The sequence below is a fragment of the Rana temporaria genome, chromosome 5, assembly GCF_905171775.1.
Source record: "Rana temporaria chromosome 5, aRanTem1.1, whole genome shotgun sequence".
Lineage (NCBI taxonomy): Eukaryota > Metazoa > Chordata > Amphibia > Anura > Ranidae > Rana > Rana temporaria.
In genome coordinates, this window is record NC_053493.1 from 305,181,405 (window position 1) to 305,205,956 (window position 24,552).

Consider the following 24,552-nt stretch of genomic DNA (forward strand, 5'->3'; position numbering starts at 1 on the left):
TTGGGGGATAAGATGATGGCGAAAATACAGTACAGTTGTTAGGTGGAGGCAGGATAGGCTTTTCTGAAGAGGATGTTTTTTTGGGGATTGTCTAAAAGCAAACAGAATAGGAGATATTAGTAGATTGGGGTAGGGAGTTCTATAGGATAGGAGAGGCTCTGGAGAAGTCCTGGAGGCGAGCATGGGAGGTGGTGGTGAGGGAGCTAGAGAGCAGGAGGTCTTGGGAGGAACTAAGAACGATTAGGTTGGTATTGAGACTAGGTTAGTAATGTAGCTTGGGGCTGAATTGTGGATGGCTTTCAAAGTTGTTAGTATTTTGAATTTAATTTGTTGGGTGAACAGGAGCCCATGGAGGGATTGACAGAGAGGGGTATGGGTATTTATATGAGATGAATATTACATAATGGATGTTCAATAGAGCAGTGGCTCTCAACTCCTGTCCTCAGGACCCAGCACCAGGCCAGGTTTGCAAGATTTGTAAAAAAACATCACAGGTGTTATCATTTGCTGCTCAGTGTTTGCAGTATTCTAGTCTGCATCTCCCCAAGGTGATACTTAATCTAGCCTGTTAGTAGGCCCTGAGGACAGGAGTTGAGAATCACTGCAATAGAGAATCACAGTAGGTACTAAGCCACAATGTGTTTCCATCAAACATAATCTTCCTCAGGGGAGATAAGAAGTGGCAATTCATTAACAAAAAAAACTGATATTTAAACAAACTGAATTCTATAAATCACTATATGATGGTGATATAAAGAGAAATATGTCCATCAGTTCATTGCATTACATATTCAAAAACAAAGGTTTGGGAGTCTGTGACAACCCTACGCAACTCGCCCACTATAGATGGACTGCAAGGGTCACCATAATGCATATCTCCACCTAAAATAAACAGGACTATTGTGGAAAAAAATAGGATATTTATATAAGCCTTTTAGACCCCCGATCCCTCCATAAAGAGTACCTGTCACCACCTATTACTGTCACAAGGAATGTTTTACTTTCCTTGTGACAGCAATAAAAGTGATCATAATGTAAAAAAAAAAACAACACAATTTTAATATATATATATATATATATATATATATATATATATATATATATATATATATATATATATATATATATATATATATATATATATATATATATATATATATATATATATATATATATAAAAATGTTTTTGTTTTTTAAAGCGCTTCCCTTCCCGCGAGCTCGCGCAACAAAGAAAAAGCATACGTAAGTCGCGCCCGCATATGAAAACGGTGTTAAAATCGCACATGTGAGGTATTGCCACGATCGTCAGAGTGAGAGCAATAATTCTAGCACTAGACCTCCTCTGTAACTCTAACCTGGTAACCGTAAAAAAAAGTTTAAAGCGTCGCCTATGAAGATTTTTAGGTACCGTAGTTTGTCGCCATTCCACGAGTGCGTGCAATTATAAAGCGTGACATGTTTGGTATCTATTTACTCGGCGTAACATTATCTTTCACATTATACAAAAAAATTTACTTTTAATTTTTTTTTTAATTCATGAAATTTAATTTTTCCCAAAAAGTTGCGTTTAAAACACCGCCGCACAAATACCGTCCGACATAAAATATTGCAACAATCGCCATTTTTTTCTCTAGATTCTCTGCTAAAATGTCAGAAATAGGCTTAGGCATGAAAGTGTTAAACCAGTGATAACATTTTAAAGGGGCTACATACAGGTAATAAACATTCACAACAGAAGCATATACTACACTGTAAACGAGAATATAAAATGTGTCAAAAGATTACCCACTGGGGAGAGCATAGATGGTTGGTAATTTAAAGGAACATACACGTGTTTAGCAGTAAACAATAACATGAACTATCAAATGAAATTAATCTATAGCGTCAATTCAAGAGGTTGGAAAGTTGAAGGACCACAAAAATGTGCATGTACATGTAGGTGCACACGTTGTATTTTACATATGCATAATTTACTCCAGGTTTTTCAAATTTGGTACGCAACTCATGCTCTCATTGAGGTCTGGAGGAGTTGTAACTTATCTTTATATATCCACTGAAGTGCTCTCTTAAGAATCCTGTTTTGTTCAGTCACCTCCCCTGGGAGCAAGGTAGGCAGAATAGTGTAATGATTCTGTTAAAAAAACAAGTAAATACCTATTAAATTCCTTCATCTATATCACCTCCGGCGTTCTAGTTTCTGTTCTCTCATTCACTTCCTGGTTTGCGGCGCTCGTTCATGTAAGAACTACATTTCCCAGTATGCATTGTGGCACGCCCAGTAATTCACACCTCCCTTGAAGTCTCTCTAACACATAGAGAGCATCCTGCCGCACAGATGTAGTTCCCAGGAGGGGGCGAGCACGTCACTGACCACCACAGTAAAGCCTCCCTTCACGGTGGTGAGTAACAATCGGACAAGCAGGAAGTGAACAGAGAAGAAATAAAGCAACTTCTGAGCAAAAAGGAACATTGAGGAAGTGAAAAAAGGAATGTCTGCAGGTAAAGGATGCTTATGAACATTTTTTTTTTTCCTTTACAACCCCTTTAAGACACAGCACTCCCCAGATCTCGGTGAGAGCACGAGTTTCAAACTATGGAGTGTTTCGTGTCTGGCAAATTTTTAAAAAGTAAATGATGCGCTTAAAATCCCTTGCCTACACCTACGTGCTTGTGCACATTTTGTATATGGTCCTTCAAATTTCCAACCACCTGTACTCTCTCCACTAAGTAATTGTTATTTGATCATTTTGTTTTTTTATCTTATGTTTTAATCACATGTGCATGGTCCTTTTTACATTTTCAACTATATGTGCTCTTCCCAGTGGGTAATGTCTTTTGACACATATTTTATATTATTGCATAGTGTGTGTTATGTTTTTATTGTGATTTTATGTTTTGATTACCTATACCTAGCCATCTAAATGTAGTCACAGATTTGTACTTGTTTAATTTGATTTGCGCAGTTTTGTTCCTCTTGCAGGTTCCTGGACTGTGCGCTATAGTGCCCTTTTGGACACAATCGCACCCAACGTATGTGGGCCGCCCCCTGGTTCTATTGGGGAGGAAATTGGTGGTCCATCAGCCCTGGAGTGGGATAATGGGAGGCTGGGCTGTGGCAAAGTACATTTGCTTGGGCCCCTGAACTGTTGCCTCTTTTCCTGGGGTTGACCCTTCCTAATGTAAGGAGGGACTCCGCTGGGGGCATCTGATTGTGCAGCATGTTGGGTTGGTGTCACTCTACTCCCTGCTGCACAAGTAGTGATATCTTGGCACCAGAAACGGACAACAATGGCCGCCATTTTGTGAGGTTGTTAATTTCCCTACAACCTGTTTGCTCTACATGGCTTTCATGCTCTGGGTGCCATATTGGAGGGATATAAGCTTCACTAGAGTAAGCTCCTTCTTGTAAATCGGGCTTATATAACTATCTTTTTTTTTTTTTTTGTGCTAGGTCCAGAGATCCTTGAGCTTTCGCCGTAGATGCTCTAGTGACCCCATGTGATCAGTTTTGCCTTTTTTATTTTTTTTTTTTTTCTCCACTGAAACTCCTTCACGACTGCTTCGCAGGATCAAGTTGGTGGACGTTCAGTGATTTTTGTAACCCCAAACTGGCCCAGGCAGGTGTGGTACTTGGACATGCTTTGGCAGACTCACTTGGCCTCTTTCCAATCACATACACCTTTTGTGCAGGGAGTTGCTTATTTAGCTTCTACTAAACCCTCTGGTGATGCTGTGGTATCTCGGTCTGGTGCTCATGCGTCTTCAAAAGCCTCCCTTCTGACCTATTCAGGATATTCCCAGAGCTCATTTGCAATGCTTTTTTTTTTTTTTTTTTTTTTTTTTCTCATTCACTTCCACTAGGAAAGTTTTTTAAAGTTGATGGCATTGCCTTCAAAGGAACCTTTCCTGATGTTACAGAAGGATAAGGTTGTCCTGAGACATAAGGCTTCCTTTCTGCCCAAAGTGGTCTCCTCCTTTCACGTTAACCAGGATTTCATCCTGCCATCTTTCTGTCTGGTCTCTCTTCACTGCTTGGATATGGTTTGTGCTGTATGAATCTACCTGTCAGATGCCGCCCTTAGACTTTTTTAGATTCTCTGTTTTATTCCTGAAGACTCTTGCAGGGTTCACCCTGCCTCTTATTCCACCATCGCTAGGTGGACACATCAGGTCATTGTTCAAGCCTCTTCCCTACAGGCTAAGTTTCCTTCCTTTTCTGTTAAGGCACACGCCACTATGTCTGAGTTTCTTGGGCCTTTCACCATCAAGCACCTGTTTAGCATCATTGTAAGGCTGCTACATGGTCCTCTGTTTTGTTTGTTTGCTAAGTTTTGCCATCTGGGTGTTTTGAAGCCTCTGCTGATGCCTGCTGTAGCACCTGTAAGGTGCTTCAAGCAACTGTCTAGTGAAGATCTTGTACACGTCTAATTTTTTTTTTGTGAGCTTGTTGGCAGTTTGCTGTGTTGCCCACACCTCCCAATCATCTAAGAATATGCCTGTGTCCTGTTCTGTACTCCAAGAATTGGATTTTACAGGCAAGTCAAAAATCTTCCTTTATTTTTATTTTTTATTTTAAACATTTCTTCCAAATTGTCTGTCTTCTGACGCTTCCTCTGTGTTTTTTAGGACTCCAAACTTGAACCAGAAGAATTTACTACAAAACTCTACAAAGAACTGAAGTCCTCGCCACAACCATATCTGGTTCCATTTCTGAAGGTATATAACTGGAGCGTTGCTGTTCCTTACACAATATGCTACTACCTATTTGTGACAGGGGCCATAGTTTAGCCAGTCAACTCATTCCACCAAGGCATAAGGAAACCTGCCCCATGTCTAAGGCCCATATGACAGGGATGAGGTACTGCACTATGCTGCATTAGTGCGTTGCAGTGCTAAAAAAAATTAATTTGCATGGCACCCAAGTACACTAAAGGCAAAGCATTTATGCTGCACTCCCATGCATTGCGTTCCCAAATATAGCTAAAGCGGTTGTATACCCAATATTTTTTTTACACAAGGCATAATGAGCTAGTACACCGCACGAGAGATGTCATCTTTCCTCGGCGTGTCTTCCGGGTATCACCGCTGTGATTGGCTGGGGCGGCGATGCCGTCACTCCTGCGCATTCGCGCGGGAGACTTCATTCTGGCAAGGTCGGGCGGCTGCCGGGCCTTTAGTTGAGGATCCCCGCTGCGCATGCGCCGCTGCAATCAGCGGCGCATTGCGAGGGGAATATCTCCTAAACCGTACAGGTTTAGGAGATATTCTTTATACGGCTTACCTGTAGGTAAAAGTGGTATTAAAGACTTTACTACCACTTTAAGTCTGCCTTTGGCAATGCTAGAGTGCATTGGAAACCTATTTTGTGGATATATTTTATAACAAAGACAGAGCGATTTTCTTTCCTGCAGCCACAGATTACAAACAGTCAGTGTTGATGGGGGACTTCCTTGCACAAAGCCACTGTGTTCTCTCCGTGGGGACAAGGTTGAACAATCGATCAACTTGGGTAAATTCAGCCTGCTCATATGAGACTCGAATCTCGCCCAGTTCCTGCTGAACCATCCGAGTTTTGAACTGTCTATGGCCGGCTTAACTTGCCTAGTAAGTGGTGCATTTACAAATCTAAAAAAGAAAAAAAATGCTGTTCACATTTTTTGCGTTGCCGGTAAACAAACGAGCCAGGGATTCCCTTAATCCATGCCAGACCATTTTCCCAGTTAAGATGAGCATGGCTACATGCAGCCATTCACTTTTTTGGGCAGCATGTGCTGCTCCCTCGCGTGACAAAAAGCACCAGGGATTTTACACCTCAGCACACAGGTGCTGCATGTGGCCTTGCTGAAGTGGGTCTTTTTCAGTGGAGCCATATATGTGTGTACTTGTGCATATGTTTTGTGCTGGGGCTTTGCTCCTAGCATGGAGACCGAGCTGTTGCAGACAACTCTGGATCTCGTACCAATTATCAGGAGCTGGGAGGACTGCTTATTGATCTCTGTGATAGCCTTTGATTGGCTGTTTAGTTTAATTTACGTTCGCCCTTCTATTTCTGTATATGGATGATAGGACTGTAATTATTTAAATTAAAAAAAAAATGGACCCTTTTCCGAAATGATATATAGCTGTCACCTGACCAAGAGCTGTCTTAGCCTATCTGCAGGGAAACATAAGGAATATGGCCTTTGCTGCTGGTTACATGTTCAAAATAAAAAAACAGCCTTAGGAATACAGAGTAAAAATAAATTGCATCAATAAACTAAAGCAAACCAATGAAAATCAAGGCGCTAACACATAAGTGATACTTACATGTGAACATAGGATAAAAAAAACAATCAAAATATTCTCGAGTCCAAAAGTGAAAAAAATATATATTTTATAAAAATTCTTAAATATTACACAGTCCAAAAATGTATTTTTATTTTTCCTAAATCTTGCTGAAGTTAACTCCCAATCACCGTGCTCCTGGTCTTGGGTGCCTCAGATACTCCTCATCTAAGTGCTCCACCACAAAGTGTATACAAAATGCACACTCGCCAGCAGCATCCATGATATGCGCCTTTGGTGTCATAGGGTACCACCTTTTTTCCCACCTTGTTTTCACAATGTTCCACCTTTAGAATGGTATCTGGGGAAACGACCACCAGCTGATCTCCTCAAACATCAATGAATGAGATCCAGGGAGAGATGATAATCCAGAATAGTGTGACACCGTTTTTTTAAAAGTCAAAACAAGGATTTAAAAATTGGTGCAAAAAGGGCGCATGTCATAGATGCTGTTGTTAAGCATGCATTTTGTACACTTTGTGGTGGAGCACTTGTATGAGGAGTATCTGAGGCGCCTTTAAGACCAGGAACACAGTGATTGGAGTTTTCTTTAGGAAGATTTAGGGGGGGAAAACATATATATCATTTTTTGGACTGTATGTATGTATATATATATACAGTGAGGAAAATAAGTATTTGAACACCCTGCTATTTTGCAAGTTCTCCCACTTGGAAATCATGGAGGGGTCTGAAATTGTCATCGTAGGTGCATGTCCACTGTGAGAGACATAATCAAATTTTTTTTTTCCAGAAATCACAATTTATGATTTTTTAACTATTTATTTGTATGATACAGCTGCAAATAAGTATTTGAACACCTGTCTATCAGCTAGAATTATGACCCTCAAAGACCTGTTAGTCTGCCTTTAAAATGTCCACCTCCACTCCATTTATTATCCTAAATTAGATGCACCTGTTTGAGGTCATTAGCTGCATAAAGACACCTGTCCACCCCATACAATCAGTAAGAATCCAACTACTAACATGGCCAAGACCAAAGAGCTGTCCAAAGACACTAGAGATAAAATTGTACACCTCCACAAGGCTGGAAAGGGCTACGGGGAAATTGCCAAGCAGCTTGGTGAAAAAAGGTCCACTGTTGGAGCAATCATTAGAAAATGGAAGAAGCTAAACATGACTGTCAATCTCCCTCGGACTGGGGCTCCATGCAAAATCTCACCTCGTGGGGTCTCAATGATCCTAAGAAATGTGAGAAATCAGCCCAGGACTACACGGGAGGAGCTGGTCAATGACCTGAAAAGAGCTGGGACCACCGTTTCCAAGGTTACTGTTGGTAATACACTAAGACGTCATGGTTTGAAATCATGCATGGCACGGAAGGTTCCCCTGCTTAAACCAGCACATGTCAAGGCCCGTCTTAAGTTTGCCAATGACCATTTGGATGATCCAGAGGAGTCATGGGAGAAAGTCATGTGGTCAGATGAGACCAAAATAGAACTTTTTGGTCAAAATTCCACTAACCGTGTTTGGAGGAAGAAGAATGATGAGTACCATCCCAAGAACACCACCCCTACTGTGAAGCATGGGGGTGGTAGCATCATGCTTTGGGGGTGTTTTTCTGCACATGGGACAGGGCGACTGCACTGTATTAAGGAGATGATGACCAGGGCCATGTATTGCGAGATTTTGGGCAACAACCTCCTTCCCTCAGTTAGAGCTTTGAAGATGGGTCGAGGCTGGGTCTTCCAACATGACAATGACCCGAAGCACACAGCCAGGATAACCAAGGGAGTGGCTCTGTAAGAAGCATATCAAGGTTCTGGCGTGGCCTAGCCAGTCTCCAGACCTAAACCCAATAGAGAATCTTTGGAGGGAGCTCAAACTCCGTGTTTCTCAGCGACAGCCCAGAAACCTGACTGATCTAGAGAAGATCTGTGTGGAGGAGTGGGCCAAAATCCCTCCTCCAGTGTGTGCAAACCTGGTGAAAAACTACAAGAAACGTTTGACCTCTGTAATTGCAAACAAAGGCTACTGTACCAAATATTAACATTGATTTTCTCAGGTGTTCAAATACTTATTTGCAGCTGCATCATACAAATAAATAGTTAAAAAAAAAAATCATACATTGTGATTTCTGGATTTTTTTTTTTTTTTTTGATTATGTCTCTCACAGTGGACATGCACCTACGATAACAATTTCAGACCCCTCCATGATTTCCAAGTGGAAGAACTTGCAAAATAGCAGGGTGTTCAAATACTTATTTTCCTCACTGTGTGTGTATATATATATATATACAATTTTTATAAATAAAAAGGTTTTCACCTTTTGGACTCTTGTACAGTGCCTTGCGAAAGTTTTCGGCCCCCTTGAACTTTGTGACCTTTTTCCACATTTCAGGCTTCAAACATAGATATAAAACTGTAATTTTTTTTGAAGAATCAACAAGTGGGACACAATCATAAGTGGAACGAAATTTATTGGATATTTCAAACTTTTTTAACAATTAAAAAACCGGAAAAATTGGGCGTGCAAAACTATTCAGCCCCCTTAAGTTAATACTTTGTAGCACCACCTTTTGCTGCGATTACAGCTGTAAGTCGCTTGGGGTATGTCTCTATCAGTTTTGCACATCGAGAGACTGAAATTTTTGCTCATTCCTCCTTGCAAAACAGCTCGAGCTCAATGAGGTTGGATGGAGAGCGTTTGTGAACAGCAGTTTTCAGTTCTTTCCACAGATTCTCGATTGGATTCAGGTCTGGACTTTGACTTGGCCATTCTAACACCTGGATATGTTTATTTGTGAACCATTCCATTGTAGATTTTGCTTTTGTTTTGGATCATTGTCTTGTTGGAAGACAAATCTCCGTCCCAGTCTCAGGTCTTTTGCAGACTCCATCAGGTTTCCTTCCAGAATGGTCCTGTATTTGTCTCCATCCATCTTCCCATCAATTTTAACCATCTTCCCTGTCCCTGCTGAAGAAAAGCAGGCCCAAACCATGATGCTGCCACCACCATGTTTGACAGTGGGGATGGTGTGTTCAGGGTGATGAGCTGTGTTGCTTTTACGCCAAACATAACGTATTGCATTGTTGCCAAAAAGTTCGATTTTGGTTTCATCTGACCAGAGCACCTTCTTCCACATGTTTGGTGTGTCTCCCAGGTGGCTTGTGGCAAACTTTAAACAACACTTTTTATGGATATCTTTAAGAAATGGCTTTCTTCTTGCCACTCTTCCATAAAGGCCAGATTTGTGCAGTATACGACTGATTATTGTCCTATGGACAGAGTCTCCCACCTCAGCTGTAGATCTCTGCAGTTCATCCAGAGTGATCATGGGCCTCTTGGCTGCATCTCTGATCAGTCTTCTCCTTGTATGAGCTAAAAGTTTAGAGGGACGGCCAGGTCTTCGTAGATTTGCAGTGGTCTGATACTCCCATTTCAATATTATCGCTTGCACAGTGCTCCTTTGGATGTTTAAAGCTTGGGAAATCTTTTTGTATCCGAATCGGCTTTAAACTTCTCCACGGCAGTATCTCGGACCTGCCTGGTGTGTTCCTTGTTCTTCATGATGCTCTCTGCGCTTTAAACGGACCTCTGAGACTATCACAGTGCAGGTGCATTTATACGGAGACTTGATTACACACAGGTGGATTCTATTTATCATTAGTCATTTAGGTCAACATTGGATAATTCAGAGATCTTCATTGAACTTCTGGAGAGTTTGCTGCACTGAAAGTAAAGGGGCTCAATAATTTTGCACACCCAATTTTTCAGTTTTTTATTAAAGTTTGAAATATCCAATAAATTTCGTTCCACTTCATGATTGTGTCCCACTTGTTGATTCTTCCCAAAAAATGACAGTTTCATATCTTTATGTTTAAAGCCTGAAATGTGGCAAAAGGTCGCAAAGTTCAAGGGGGCCGAATACTTTCGCAAAGGCACTGTATGTTTGGATTGTTTGTTATCCTTTGTTCACATGTAATTGTCACATTGCTAACCAATTGCTTTTCATTGATTTGCTTTTCAGAGGTAGGTTATTCACTTAAAGGGACAGCGTCAAATTTTTTTGCATATTGTCCATTTTGGTTTGCGCCAGGCCTTACTAATGTTTCTCACAATATCAATAAACTGTTTTAAATTGGCACTCAAATATATATTTGAAATTAAATCCTTTATTTTGTGGAAATAACATGGTGTGGGCGGATTTTTGCCAGTCAGACTGTGTCATGCTCCTCCAGCCTCTGTCTTAAAGGGATTGTAAAGGTTTTTTTTTTTTTTTAGTAGGTTCCTTTTAAGCTAGTGCATTGTTGGTGCACTTAACTTTTCCTTCGATTTCCCTTCTAAATATTTGTTTTCTTTGTCTGTCTGAATTTCTCACTTCTTGTTTTTCCTCAGTAAAATTGCCCTCAACATCCGAGCCGTTCTGGCTGGGGGTTAGTCAGCCAGAACAGCTTACGGAGGATGAACAGGAAGTGAGAGATTCAGACAAAGGGAAAAAAAAAAACATTTCAAAGCGCATTCGAGGGAAAAGGTAAGTGAACCAACAATGCACTAGCTCAAAGGAACCTATTTAAAAAATAAAAAACGTACCTTTACAACCCCATTAAAAAAGAGTGGGATGAAGCCGCCATTAATCTACATGTAATATCCCGTCCACTTTGTATACGCCCACATGTGTGATTCTATAGCCGCATGGGCTGCTCCGATGTGATAAGGGAGGAAATGCTCTGCATAGAAACACACTGAAAACTGAGCATATGCAGAGTTGCCAACAGTAGCTTCTAACAATAATGGAGTGCATATAGATATGTTAAACTAGATGTAGTTGGTGCCCAAATACAAAAAGGGCATTTCACAATCGAACAAGTAATATGTATTATTAGGATTATGCATCATACATTTTTTTTAAAGAAACTATTATCTTAATATTTAATTGAATTTTCAGTAGAATGCCGACTCTGTAAACAAATCCTCTTTAAAGGATGGTTCTAGATCAAGTGGTCTATTCATATTGTGTTTTCCACAACCTAGGGGTATAAGGCTCTTATTAGTGGGGTGAAGATGGGTCATGAGAAAGATGTATCCAATAAGTCTTGTTTGATTATTTGAGGTGTGGTCTCTGTGTAAAGAATTTGAGTAGTGGGTCCAACATGCCCATGTTTTACTAAATTTTGAAGGGTTGTCTCTCATTGTATATATCAGCTATTCCATTTCAGCTGTTTGATGAACATAGCCTATGCAATCTGAAATTGATGGTTTGTTAGAGTTTCATTTCAGTGGGATGCATATTTTAGCTGCATTTTAAGAGATGTAGAGCCAGGGATTTGCGGTATAATCAGTGTGGAAGAGATGTGTGGTGTAAAAGGTATTGTGCAGGTGTAAAATATTTGTTATATTTTTGTGTATTTACTTCCAGAAGGGTTGTACTTTAAAACATGCCCACCAAATATGTAACATGGTTCCACGTTCATTTCCACATCTCCAGCAAAGAGGTGAGGGTGATGTGGGAGGATATTTGCTTACTTGGATGGGTGTAAGATACCAACTCGCCAGGAGTTTATATTCTGATTCTTGGTTTGAGGTTTTCACTGAGACTTTGTGGATGTTATGTAGCATATGATCCCAGTCTTCTGCAAGAGTGATAAGATTTTGTTCACATTTTAGACATGGTCTGCTAGTTTCACCTCTTGGTTGTAAAATGGTAAAAGCATACATGAAGGACACTGTGATTGTGGGGAAGGTTTAGTACAGAAGATTTTGAATGGCGTGCGTTTTCTATGCCAGTCTGGAGAGATATTTGGGTGTTTTAAAAAAATTGTCGTAACTTGATATACGTCCAAAATGGGATGGTAGAGTCAAGCATTTTAACTTGGAGAGTTTCATATGAAATCAGGGAGCCACTTTAAAAAAAAAATGTTTAGCTTTAATCTGTTCATATGGCCATCCTTCCCAATGCAATTGGACAGAAAGGTCCGTTGTGAAGTCAGGATTGTGTATAATAAGCGCGAGTGATGTTCGTTTTTATGGTTTTGTTAATAAGGTGTAAGCATTGAAGAGTTGTGCCTATAGTTAGATGGTCTTTGTGTAGTTTTGCTGTATGCAAGGTTAGTAGCCAGGCTGCTATTTGTAGAGGGGGATTGAGCACCTGTGTTTTTCTATCTGGATGCAGTCTTTTAGTTTTGGCATGCAAACTCCAGTCTACAATTCTTGTGAGGTGACAGGCTATATAGTAATTGTAAATGTCTGCTAAACCAATGCCAATTTTAGTTTAGGTAATATAAGAATCTCGTATCTAAATCTGGGACGTTTGTGGCCCCAGACAAAAGGTGTACAAGCCCTCCTGTATGAAGCAAAAAAGATTTTTGGGAGTCGAATAGGAACTGTTTATAAGACATATAGAAGACGGTGCAAAACCTTTAATTTCTCTTCCGTTCATGGGTACAGCAGCAATCTTTACAGTAGGATATTGGCCTTCTATTAGGCGAGCACTAGACAGAAAACATGTTCAAGTGTTTAAACACATCAAAACTGTAAAGTACCACCCAGGCGGTGGTCCCTCTAGGTACAACCCCTCTCCCTGCATCTAACAGCTCAGTTTATTTCTGCCTAGCATAGGAGAAGAGGACCTGGAGTTTTTTTTTTCTACTTCTCTTTTTTTTTTTTCTACATTTATTTTTGTTTCTGAGATCCATCATCAACTGCCGACTGGGTGACAGGCTGGACATCAGATCCTTGTTGGTCTGTTCCCCCAGTTTCGGCTATCGAGTGTGTGCAGACCTTTAGCTACGCGCTGGGTCGGCCATGACATCCCCTATTGCTCCAGGGGTGGCCGGTGAGCTACGGGCTCCGGGCACACATATGACTGGGCTATATGTCCGTGTCAGTGTGCCAGGGCCGACAGCCACACCGTAACCACGCAGGCGATGGGTCTGTCAGGTATGGTTCCAGTGAGTCCACGCAGGACGGGTAAGTTTTAGCAGTCCCCCTGCTCCAGCAGGATGGCGCGGCTGGGCATTCCCGGGGAGGTCGAATGGGGGTTTCCACCCTTCCTTTCCTCTGTCCCTCCCTCTCTCCCCTATGATCTGGGAGCTAGGCTGGCTGCGTCTGACCGGGGGTTCGCCTTGGGGAGGCTCCATCCGCTAGCGGGGGCTGTGCTGTGGGTCCACTCTCCTGTGGGTGCTATCTGGCTGCCATGTGCGGGGGGTCCTCTGTGCGGGGGCCCAGGATGTTCGCGGCCTGCTAAGCTTCTCCTCATGCGGCTGGCGGCCATTTTGGCAGCGCCGGCGCTATTTTGTCCATCTTTTAACTCGGTGGCCATTTTCTTTTACAGGGCGGCCACTCGGCCATTTTGTGAAGGAGTTTTGCCTCTAGTGATGGTTAGAACGGCGTGAACAGCCTGGACACACTGCAGTGAGGCAGAGTGACACATGCGGCTGTACGGGGAGCACCTCTGGCGGAAGAGGTGGACGGCAGCTGTGCAGTAAACAGTTCGGGTGGCGAGTCCTCTAGGGAGCCCCTTGTTCTCAGTGGCAGCTAGGAGGGTGGGCTGTGTATCTTGTCTCGCGTCCCTGGGGGTGTCAGGCGCGTGGGTCAGCATGGCATCGGAAGCGGATGCCTCTTTCCCCCCCCCCCCCCAGTCATACCCGAGTTGGCAACTGGTGCCCCTGGATCTGTGGACGCTATGTCGGCGATCCTGGAGGGTTTTGTTGCCAGGATGGAAGCGGCGCGTGGGACACAGAGCGTTAAACGCCCCCTCCCCCTGTCATCTTCTTGGGACAACGCTGACAGCGAATCGGGACCAGCTGCGGCTCCTGGCCCTGGTTCTGATGTGTCGGAGGATGTGGACCTCGACCGTTAGGACAGTGAGGATGATTGCGGGTCTGGGCATGATAGGGCACTTGTAGAAGCACTTAATCCCCGCAGTGCGGGATAATCTTAAAATGGATGATACGGCGGAGGCAACAGAAATGTCGGTTCCTTTCGCGTTCTGTAAGCCGACCGGCACCGCTAAGGTGTTTCCTTGTGTACCTTGTCTGGATAAGCTTTTATACAATGAGTGGGATAGGCCGCAAAGGGTCTTTTCGGGCCCGAAATGTTTAGCGGTCAGTTACCCTTATTTGAGGAGAATTTCCTGAAGAAATTGACTTCTCCCCTGATAGTGGAAACCCGGTGTCAAAACAAGGTGACCACGATTCCGGTGGAAGGGGCTCCTGCTTTCAAGGACCCCGCGGACAGGAGGGCTGAAGCAGTGGCCTGCTCCCTGTTCTCCGTGGTGGGGTCAGCAGTGAGACCTGCTGTGGCCGGGGCCCTGGTGTCAGACACTTACTGAATGGACAAAAATGTTGCACCAAGAGTTGAGCATCAGGCTCCCCTGGACTCTGTGGAACTGGCCGACCAGTTGGTACAGGGCCTTAAGATTGTTTGCGAGTCAGCCTTGGATACTATTCCCTTGCTGTTCAGAGCCTCGGTCTATGCGGTAGTGTTGCGCCGCTTGATCTGGCTAAAGTGTTGGTCCGCGGACCAATCTTCTAAGAAGGCCCTGCTGGATTTTCCTTTTAAGGGTGAGGGGCTTTTTGGAGCCTCTCTGGATGACATTATCAAAGATGCCACGGGAGGTAAGAGCACTCTGCTCCCGCAATCCAGGAAGGGTAAGGAGCCACGCCGTAGGCAGGGGCCCTCCTTTATCACACATAAGCGTTTTTTTCGTCTGCCCGGTGCTGCAGGTAAACGCTCCCAGGCCGATTAAGACACCTGCTGAAGGACAAAAGTGTCCCTGGTTTTCGCAAGCCCAGCGGACAAATCTGCATCCGTATGAAGGTCTGCCCCCCACCCTACACTTGGCTGGGGGGGGGGGCTGTCTTAGTGACTCTGTGGACGTCTCCACTTTCCGACCGGTGGGTTTGCGAGGTAGTTCCCTCAGGGTACAATATAGAATTTTCTCTTGCCCACCGAACAATTTTTTTTCCCTCCAACCTCCAGCTTCCTCTGATTCGTTGGGAAGCGCTGTTTGGGGCAGTTCAGGATCTGCTGGTGCCCGAGGTGATCGTACCTGTACCATTGCATGAACGGTTTCAGAGTTTTTACTCAAATCGGTTTGTAGTCCTGAATGACGGGGTCTGTCCAATCCTAGATCTCAAGGCCCTCAATTGCTTTGTAAAGGTATAGAGGTTCAGGATGGAATCTGTTCGCTCTGTGGTCACTGCTCTCCATACGTGGGATTTCCTGGCGTCCTTGGACATCAAGGACACATACTTGCATGTCCCCATATGCTCCAGGCATCAGATTTCTGCGTTTTTTGCGGTCGGTGACGACCACTATAAATTTATGGCTCTCCCCTTTGGACTGGCATTGGCGCCGAGGGTGTTCACCAAGGTGCTCGCCCCGATTCTTTCCTTGATGATACAGCGTGGAATCGCTATCGTGGGCTGTCTGGACGATCTTCTTCTGAGAGCTACTTCAAGCTCAGAATTGGAGGAGGGCGTGTCTATAGACTGTCAGACCCTCCGAGACTTTGGTTGGGTCCTGAACACTCACAAGACGGTGTTTGTACCGACTCAACGCCTAGAATACCTGTGGTTGGTTCTGGACTCCTTAGAGTTTTTCTCCCTGTGGAAAAGTTGCAGACTGTTGACATCTGAAAGATGGTAGTCGCTCCGCTTTTGCATCCGAGTCCTGGGTCTCATGGTAGCCTCCTTCGAGGTGATACCATATGCTCAATTTCACACTCGAGTGTTGCAGAAGGAAATTCTGTCAAGTTGGGACAAATGCCCATCGTCCCTGGATTGTCCAATTCGGGTGAGCCACCGGGTCAGGGCCTCCCTGATTTGGTGGCTGACATCCCCCAACTCTTCGGTCCAGGAAGTCGTTCCTTCCTTTTCACTGTACGGTGATCACGACGGACGCCAGCCTTACCGGTTGGGGGGGAGTCTGGGGGGTTCTGTCGGCCCAGGGTCACTGGACTCACGAAGAATCCCGCCTGCCTAACAATGTCCTGGAGCTTCGGGAGATCAGGCTGTGCCTCTCTACGTGGTCTCGGAGGCTACAAGGACGTCCAGTCAGGATCCAGTCGGACAACGCCACGGCAGTGGCATATGTCAACCATCAAGGGGGAACAAGAAGCTCGGCTGCGGCGTCGGAGGTCGTTCACATCCTGAGGTGGGCAGAACGGAGCGTGCCGGCTCTATCTGCCGTATACCTTCTGGGAGTAGAAAACTGGCAAGCGGACTACCTAAGTCGCCAGACGCTGGACCAGGGAGAATGGTCACTACACCCGGAGGTGTTTCAGCTCCTGTGCCTGAGATGGGGCACTCCAGACGTGGATCTCATGGCCTCGCGATTCAATCGGAAGGTTTTGAAGGTTGTGGCCAGGTCAAAAGACCCATGGGCGGACGCGACAGATGCTTTGGTGGGGTCAGTATCGGCTAATTTATGCTTTTCCCCGCTGAAGCTTTTTCCCCATCTGCTTCGCAGAGTGGAGGCCGAAGGGATTCCAATGATCCTAATTGCTCCCTATTGGTCTCGGCATCCATGGTACGCCGACCTAGTGCGTCTGGTAGCAGATGTTCCTTGGCGTCTACCGCTGCGAGACGACCTTCTGTCGCAAGGTCCCATACTTCATCCTGCTTTACAGTCGCTGGCTTTAACGGCATTGCTATTGAAAGCCCAGGTACTAAAGGACCGAGGCCTGTCTGATTCAGTGATTTCTAACATGCTGAGGGCGTGGAAGTCGTCCTCTCGGAAGATTTACCATCGCACATGGAAGGCCTACATCTCTGTGTGACAATAAGTGACATCTGCATGCTTATTTGGTTTCCAGGGTCCTGCTGCTGTTTCTACAGCGTGGGGTGGACCAAATACTTGCCTTAAGTACAATTAAGGGTCAGATTTCAGCCTTGGCCATCTTCTTTCAATGACCCTTGGCGGCTCACTCCCTGGTGAGTACGTTTGTGCAGGGGGTGAGACATGTGGCCCCTCCGGTACGTCCTCCGCTACCTCTGTGGGAATTGAATCTGGTCCTCTTGGTATTTCAGAAACTGCCATTTGAGAACATTGGAGACATTCCCTTACTGACACTCTCCCAAAAGGTGGCCTTTTTGGTGGTTATTACATCAGTCAGACGGGTTTCTGAGCTAGTGGCCTTGTCATGCAAGGCCCCCTATTTGATCCTCCACTAGGATAAGGTGGTGCTGCGCAGTCTTTTCTTCCTAAGGTCGTTTTGGCCTTTCACCTAAATGAGGACATTGAACTCTGTGTCCTCGTCCGTCGCACTCCAAAGAGGCTGCGTTGCATTCCTTGGACGTTGTCTGGGCTCTGCGAGTGTACCTGTCTGCTACTGCTCCTTTCCGGAGGTCGGACTCGCTGTTTGTTTCGGTGGATGGTCCTAGGAAGGGTCTGGCGGTCTCGTCGGCCACCATCTCTAGGTGGATCAGACAGGTCGTGATTCAGGCCTCTGCCCTGCAAGGGCGGGCGCCTCCTTTTCCTGTCACGGCGCAATAGGGGCCTCTTGGGCTTTCTGGCATCAAGCGTCTGTTTCCCAGGTGTGTAAGTTGGCAACCTGGTCGTCCGTTCACACCTTCACAAAATTTTACAAGGGTGATGTGAGTGCATCTTCGGATGCTTGCTTCGGCCGCTGGTCGTTTTGCAGGCGGCTGTTTAACAGTTGCAACTCCTCCGTTGGGGAGCTCTGGTTGTTTGTGGTTAAGTCGTTTTTAATGCTGTTCCCACCCCTCGTTTTTGACACTGCTTGGGAACGTCCCTACTGTCAAGATTGCTGCTGTGTCTGTCCATGAACAGAAGAGAAAATATGATTTTTGTACTTTTTTTGTACCGTAAAATCCTTTTCTCTGAGTTCATGGATGGACACGGCACCCACCCCTCCTTTTCTGTTTGTACTGCTTTTTGACAAACTGAGCTGCTAGATGCAGGGAGAGGGGTTGTACCTAGAGGTTTTGCCCCCCGGGCGGTACTGTACAGTTTTGATGTGTTTAAACACTTTAATATATTTTCTGCCTAGTCCTCTCCCAATAGAAGGCTAATGCCCTACTGTAAAGATTGCAGCTCTGTTTTCCGTCCATGAACTCGGAGAAAGGGATTTTACGGCGAGTACAAAAATCCTATTTTTAATTATGGCTGCTCGGCCAAACCAGGAAAATGTGGCAATTCTCGAGGTCTTGTATATTTATTAGTATCGGTATATAATTAAGATGATACAAATTGTCCAGGGGGCTGGGTAATTGTATTCCTAGATAAGTATTCGATTGTGTCTTCCATGAGAAGGGGAATTTAATTCTACAGTCTGCCACTTCAGTCGATAAAGGTGTTATGTTAAGTGCATGTGACTTCGAAAATTATATTTGTAGGTTAGATTTGTATTAAAATTCTTTCAACAAAGTGTGTATGGTAGTTTGGGGGTTGGTTAAGAAGAGTAGTATATCATCCGCAAATGTGGCTATCTTATGTGTATGGCCTGTGACCTCAATCTCTGAGATGTCGTTCATTCTAATGCAATTTAGTAAAGGTTCAAGTGAGAGTACATAGAGTAAGGGTGAGAGAGGGCATCCATGTCCAGTTCCATTTTGAAATGGGAAAGGCATTCGACAGGTGGCCATTAACTCAAACTTTAGCGGCTGGTGCTGAGTACAGTGCAAGTATAAAGTTGAGCATTTTCTGTCCTAGTCCTGTGTGTTTGTTTGTTTTTTGTTTTGTTTTTCAGGACAGCTTTCATATAGTCCCAGGTCACTCTGTTAAATGCCTTCTCTGCATCCAAAGAGAAAAAATCCCTTCAGATTCATCCAAAAGCATTTTACATCAAATGAAAAAGTATTGCCAACACAAAAGCAAGACTGCCCAGACTCCCATTGTCAGTTTGTTGTACATTATATTCAATATAATAAAACAAAACGAGCTGCGCTGCAAATAACTAATACTAATAACAAGTGAATCATATATAATTGCTAATATATAAAAATACACCATATAATTTATAATTAAATATGGCATCAAATCGTGGAAAAATGTGATGTGTAAAACATAATGAAATAAACAAACTGGTCCTTAAAGCGGAGTTCCGCCACAATTTCACTTTTTAAATATAAATACACCTGTAATTAACAAGCTTAATGTATTCTAGTAAAGTTAGTCTGTAAACTAAGGTCCGTTTTGTTAGGTTGTTACAGCATTTAGACACTTTATAAAATAGAAATTGACTGGGGCCATCTTAAGTGTGGGCATCATGAAGCCAGACTGTATGACTTCCTGGATTTCAGCCTTGCAGATCTCGCACATGCTCAGTGCTGCACAAGCAGTGTAATAGGTTTCAGATCAGGTTTCAGCACCTGTACTGTCCAAGTCACATGATTCTTCGAGACTGGGGAGTGCACAGACTCCTGGAAAGTTACACCCACTACATTCCCAGGAGTCTGTGCGGTGTAGGTTAGGAAGCTTAAGCACCTAGGTGCAGGAAGAGGGAAGATTAACTATTCTGCCTAGCAACAACACTTTGAAGGCATCTAAAAAAAAAAACTGTTTTTTTCTTAAAGGACTAATGAATTTTTTTTAAAACTACTGATGTAATGTTATATTTATGGGTGGAACTCCACTTTTAATCCAAAGTATTCTGACGAGACACTAGTGGACCCACATAATGCATGTATGTCACATGAAATCAAAATGAATACCCTTCCATATGTTCATGTCACGAAAGTCAATATTAACACAAACTGTAGGTAATAGGATACAGTTCTAAAAAAGGTTCTTCAATGTATTGATCAATGGTGACTCCAAACAGATAAACACCCAAGAAGTGATGAAATGGAAAAGGATCCTCCACCTTTTAATATCAAAGCTGCTTACCAACTGTATAGATCTCTTATAAGGAGATCGTAACCGCTTATGGCTAATTACCCCAGCCCTGGGTTTCTTATTGGAATACTGCAGACACTCCTAAATCCTCTGCGACTGAGATCCTCAGTTTTCCTCAAGATTAGTTTTTCCCTGTGTAAATGTAAAAACTACCATAGTGTGATACTGTATAGGTTTTATTACAAAACGCTAGGATGTACACTTAAAAAAAGGCATGTGATAAAATTCAAGCCGGCCGACTCTTTCTCTCCACTCGTTCCTTCCGGGACTGATGCGCTGTATTGCAGTGACGTCAGCACGCCGCTCCTCCCTACGCCGTTTTATCACAGATGACGTCCTTGATGAAGTTGCTTCTTTCTGACCTTGCAGTATTGGATTGGGTGGTTGCTATCTTTTTCACTGCTCGGGACACTTTCTTTTCTACTGGTGGTGTCCTAAATGCACTAAGGTTTGTTTTGGGTTTATTACAATAGGTGAGTTTGTTTGTCTCGTTTCAGGAAAAAACTGTAGGAAAATCAAAGTATTTAAAGCCACCAAACCAGAGGAAGTGTCCCTCCTGCAAAAATCCCCTGAGGGATTCATGGCAAAAAGCAATGTGTAGATCATGCATTATAGACTTTGTTGAGGAAGAAACTTCCCAACAGTATAAAGACTTATTTTCCTCAGTACGGAAACTTAAGAGCTCACTCAGTTCAGTCAAATCTTTACTGGTACAGTCCAGCAACCACCATCCAGCCCAAGAGCCTCCACTTCTAGACCAGTAGAGGTGGACTCTGGGGATGAAGGGGCAAGTACTCTTCCCTCTCAAGGATTCAGATGAGGGAGAGGAAGATTTTGGCAGAGCCTCCAGATCCAAGCTGTCCTTAGACGATGTGGACGATCTTCTTAGAGAAATCTACACTGCTCTGGATATTCAGGAGGAGAAAGTACAATTCTCTATCCACGATAAAATGTACCAGGGTCTGGACGATTCTAAACATAGTGTTCCCAGTCCATAGAGTCTTATCAGATACGATTAAAAAAGAATGGAAAGATCCTGAGAGGGGCCCCTTCTTTTCTAAGACCCTTAAGAGAAGGTTTCCTTTTGAGGATAAGGAATCGGAGGTTTGGAACAAGAAATCACCTCGCACAGACCTTGCTTTTAAGGACATGGGGGTACTGAAGGATGCAATGGACAAAATGGCAGATTCCCTTTTGAAAAAGGCGTGGGACTCCACATCAGCCATTCTCAAACCTGCTATGGCCTCCACTTGGTCAGATTACACAGCCTCCAAGATTAAGCTTTGCGGCCTACCTTTTTCGGGGGATTTTATTTTCGGACCTGACCTTGAAACGGTCTTGGACAGAACAGCCGACAAGAAGGCTTTCCCTTCCAAAAAGAAACCGACTTATTAAAAAAAATTTGGTGCTGTTCAGCAGCCCCCAAAAATTGGTTGGACAACAAAGCGTTGGGTTCCCCAAAAGGGTAAGGGAAGGGGTGGAGTTATTTTTCAGATCTCCCTCAGACCAAAACCCTAAAAATCTTACTCCTGTGGGGGGAAGGTTGTCTGCCTGTCTTTCTCAATGGAGCCAAATACCCACAAGTCCCTTTGTAAAAAGCATCATTGCACAGGGGTACAGGCTGGAATTTTCCGACCCCCCCCCCCCCCCCCAATCAGATTTTATGTTACAGCCCTCCCACGGGATCAAGAAATATCTTCTGCCATGATGAGCCTGTTGCAGGATCTGATCCAACAGGAAGTGATAGTTCAAGTCCCGAAACAGGAGGGCCGGGGGTTTTATTCTCATATATTCTTGGTGAAAAAACCTTCATGGAAGTATCGACTGATTTTGAATCTGAAGATCCTAAACAGATCAATATGGTACAAACACTTTTGCATGGACACAATCCATTCCATAACAAAGTTTTTAACTCAAGATTGCTTCATGGCATCCCTGGATCTAAGGGACGCCTACCTACATGTACTGATAGCTATAGCTTCCCAGCGGTTTCTCCGCCTGACCATGAATTTAAGGACATAAGCTCTGAAACAGAGGGGGAACTCGGTCATTCCATATTTGGACGACCTATTTTTTTTTTGCGGATTCCAAAGATCAGGTTGTGACAAACCTTCAAATGTCGCAGGCTCATCTCAAGAGTCTAGGATGGTTGTTAAATCCTAAAGAAGTCAAATCTAGATTCAACACAGGAGATGAGGTTTCTGGGTTACACCATAAATTCAGTACTTCAAAAAGTGTTTCTTCCTTGGGAAAAGATGGAAAAATGTATTCTGCAGTGAGTCAGTTTCAGACGAATCTCTTGATCTCAATCCGGTCAGCCATGGCAGTGTTGGGCCTCCTCACGGCCTCGATCCCAGCTGTACAGTGGACAAGATTGCATTCCAGACCCCTCCAGAGGAACATCTTACAGGTTTGGTCGCACCAGGAGTCGCTGGAAAAGAGCTTCAGACTAACATCGAATGTGAAATGAGCATGCTGGTGGTGGATGGACTCAACCAATCTGCCAAAGGGTTTCTCATGGGTCTTTTTCCTCTTGACAAACGTCTAACAGATGCAAGTTCTTGGGGTTGCGGAGCCCGTCTGGACAGTCAAACCGCACAAGGGACTTGGTCCAAAGCGGAAACCAGGAGGTCATCAAACTGGCGGGAACTAAAAGCCATCTTCCTGGGTCTCCTAGCTTTTCAACACGCAGTGAAGGGACATCATGTACAAATCCTGTCAGACAACATGACAGCAGTAGCTTACATGCTCAAACAAGGGGGAACCATGGAACTAGCCAATCAGTTTTTGTCCTGGGTGGAGCTAAATGTGACCTGATCAGCAGTCCATCTAAAAGGGTCTCAGAATCTGCTAGCGGACCTTTTAAGCAGCAGTGTGGTAGAGGCAGAGTGGAGTCTGAACCAGGAGATTTTCACCATGATCTCCAAGGAATGGGGGCAACCTCAAGTAGACCTCAAGGGGTCCAGGCTGTAGGCATAGATGCTCTAGCACACCCATGGCATTACCAGCTGTGTTACGCCCCCCCCCCCCTTTCCTCTAATCCCATTTGTCCTTGTATTCAGGGAAGAAAATGCCAACTTAATCCTGATCACTCCCTATTGGCCAAAAGGACATGGTTTGCGACACTACTAAACTTCGCCACAAAATCTCCATGGAAACCATCTTCCAGGAAGGACTTGCTAACACGGGGCTCTGTGAACCATCTGGAAGCAGACCGGTTACACCTTACTGCTTGGCTTCTGAGGAAGACCTCCTAAAAGCTAAAGGATTGTCCGATAAAGTATTAAAGACCCTACTCTCTAGTAGAAAGGAGGTAACTCAGGCCATTTACCTAAAAGTGTGGAAGAAGTTCAACTCTTGGTGTACTTCCAAAAGCCTTAGTCAAGAGTGTCGTATCAGTATTGGAATTTCTCCATGAAGGAATGGAGAAAGGACTGGCAGCCAGTACCCTGAAAACCCAGGTGGCGGCTCTATCAGTTTATTTTGAAAAATTTGTCCAGAGAAGCTTTAATTTATAGATTATTATTTTTTTTTTTTTTTTTTTTTTTAGGGCACTTGCTCAGAACAGGCTGGTAGTCCTCAAAGTTTTTCCCAGTTGGGACTTGTTTTGCAGGGTCTCCCGGGAGCTCCGTTTTAAACCCTTACAAGATACAGCCTTAAAAATGTTTGTTCTCAAAACAATTTTTTTAGTTGCACTTGCATCAGCAAGACGAGTCAGTGAGCTCCAAGCTCTGGCAATTACAGAACCTTTCCTGACCCAGTGATCCTCCAAATGGATCCCGCCTTCCTACTGAAAGTGTCTTCAACTTTCCATCGGTTACAAGAAATAATTTTACCCACTTTCTCCTCAGTTCCTACCAATGCAGGAGAAGAAGCTTTCCATACACTGGATGTGAAAAGATACCTGCTACAGTTTCTTTCAATTACTAAAGAGTTCAGAAAATCAAACGCTCTTTGTAGTATTCTCAGGACCCTGCAAAGGGAGAGAAAGCTTCTAAAAGTACGCTAGGCAGATGGCTTAGACAAGCAATTAGAGGCCTATCAAGCAAAAGGAGAAATACCTCCCTCAGGTATTGCTGCTCACTCGACGAGGTCAACGGCAGTTTCCTGGGCTGAAAGGGCCGGTGCAACGCCTGATCAGATTTGTAAGGCTGCCACTTGGTCAAACTACTCAATTCTCAGGCACTATAGGTTGGACTTATTGTCTGCTGCAGATCAAGCCTTTGGCAGGAAGGTACTGCAGGCCGTAGTCCCACTCTAGGGGTAAGTTACTCGGTTATCCTCTCCAAGGTTGTCCTGAAAGGCGATTTGAGAACGACTTACCGGTGACGGTATTTCTAAGAGCCTATCAGGACAACCGCTATTTCCCTCCCTATTATATCTTAAGAGTATTGGTTAAGTGTCTA

The 24,552-nt window shown here is 44.0% G+C and overlaps 1 protein-coding gene across 3 annotated transcripts in view; it reads left to right on the forward strand.

The window, feature by feature from the left end:
• TAF4B (TATA-box binding protein associated factor 4b) overlaps positions 1-24,552 on the forward strand; it is a 177,982-nt gene that overhangs the window by 31,215 nt on the left and 122,215 nt on the right. For all 3 annotated transcript variants that reach the window (XR_005749491.1, XM_040354095.1, XM_040354096.1), the window contains exon 6: positions 4,627-4,716. Coding sequence is in view for 2 of the 3 variants with exons in the window: in XM_040354095.1 (XP_040210029.1) it covers positions 4,627-4,716 (90 nt within the window). In the remaining variant the exon portion in view is untranslated. The remainder of the gene's footprint in view (positions 1-4,626; positions 4,717-24,552) is intronic.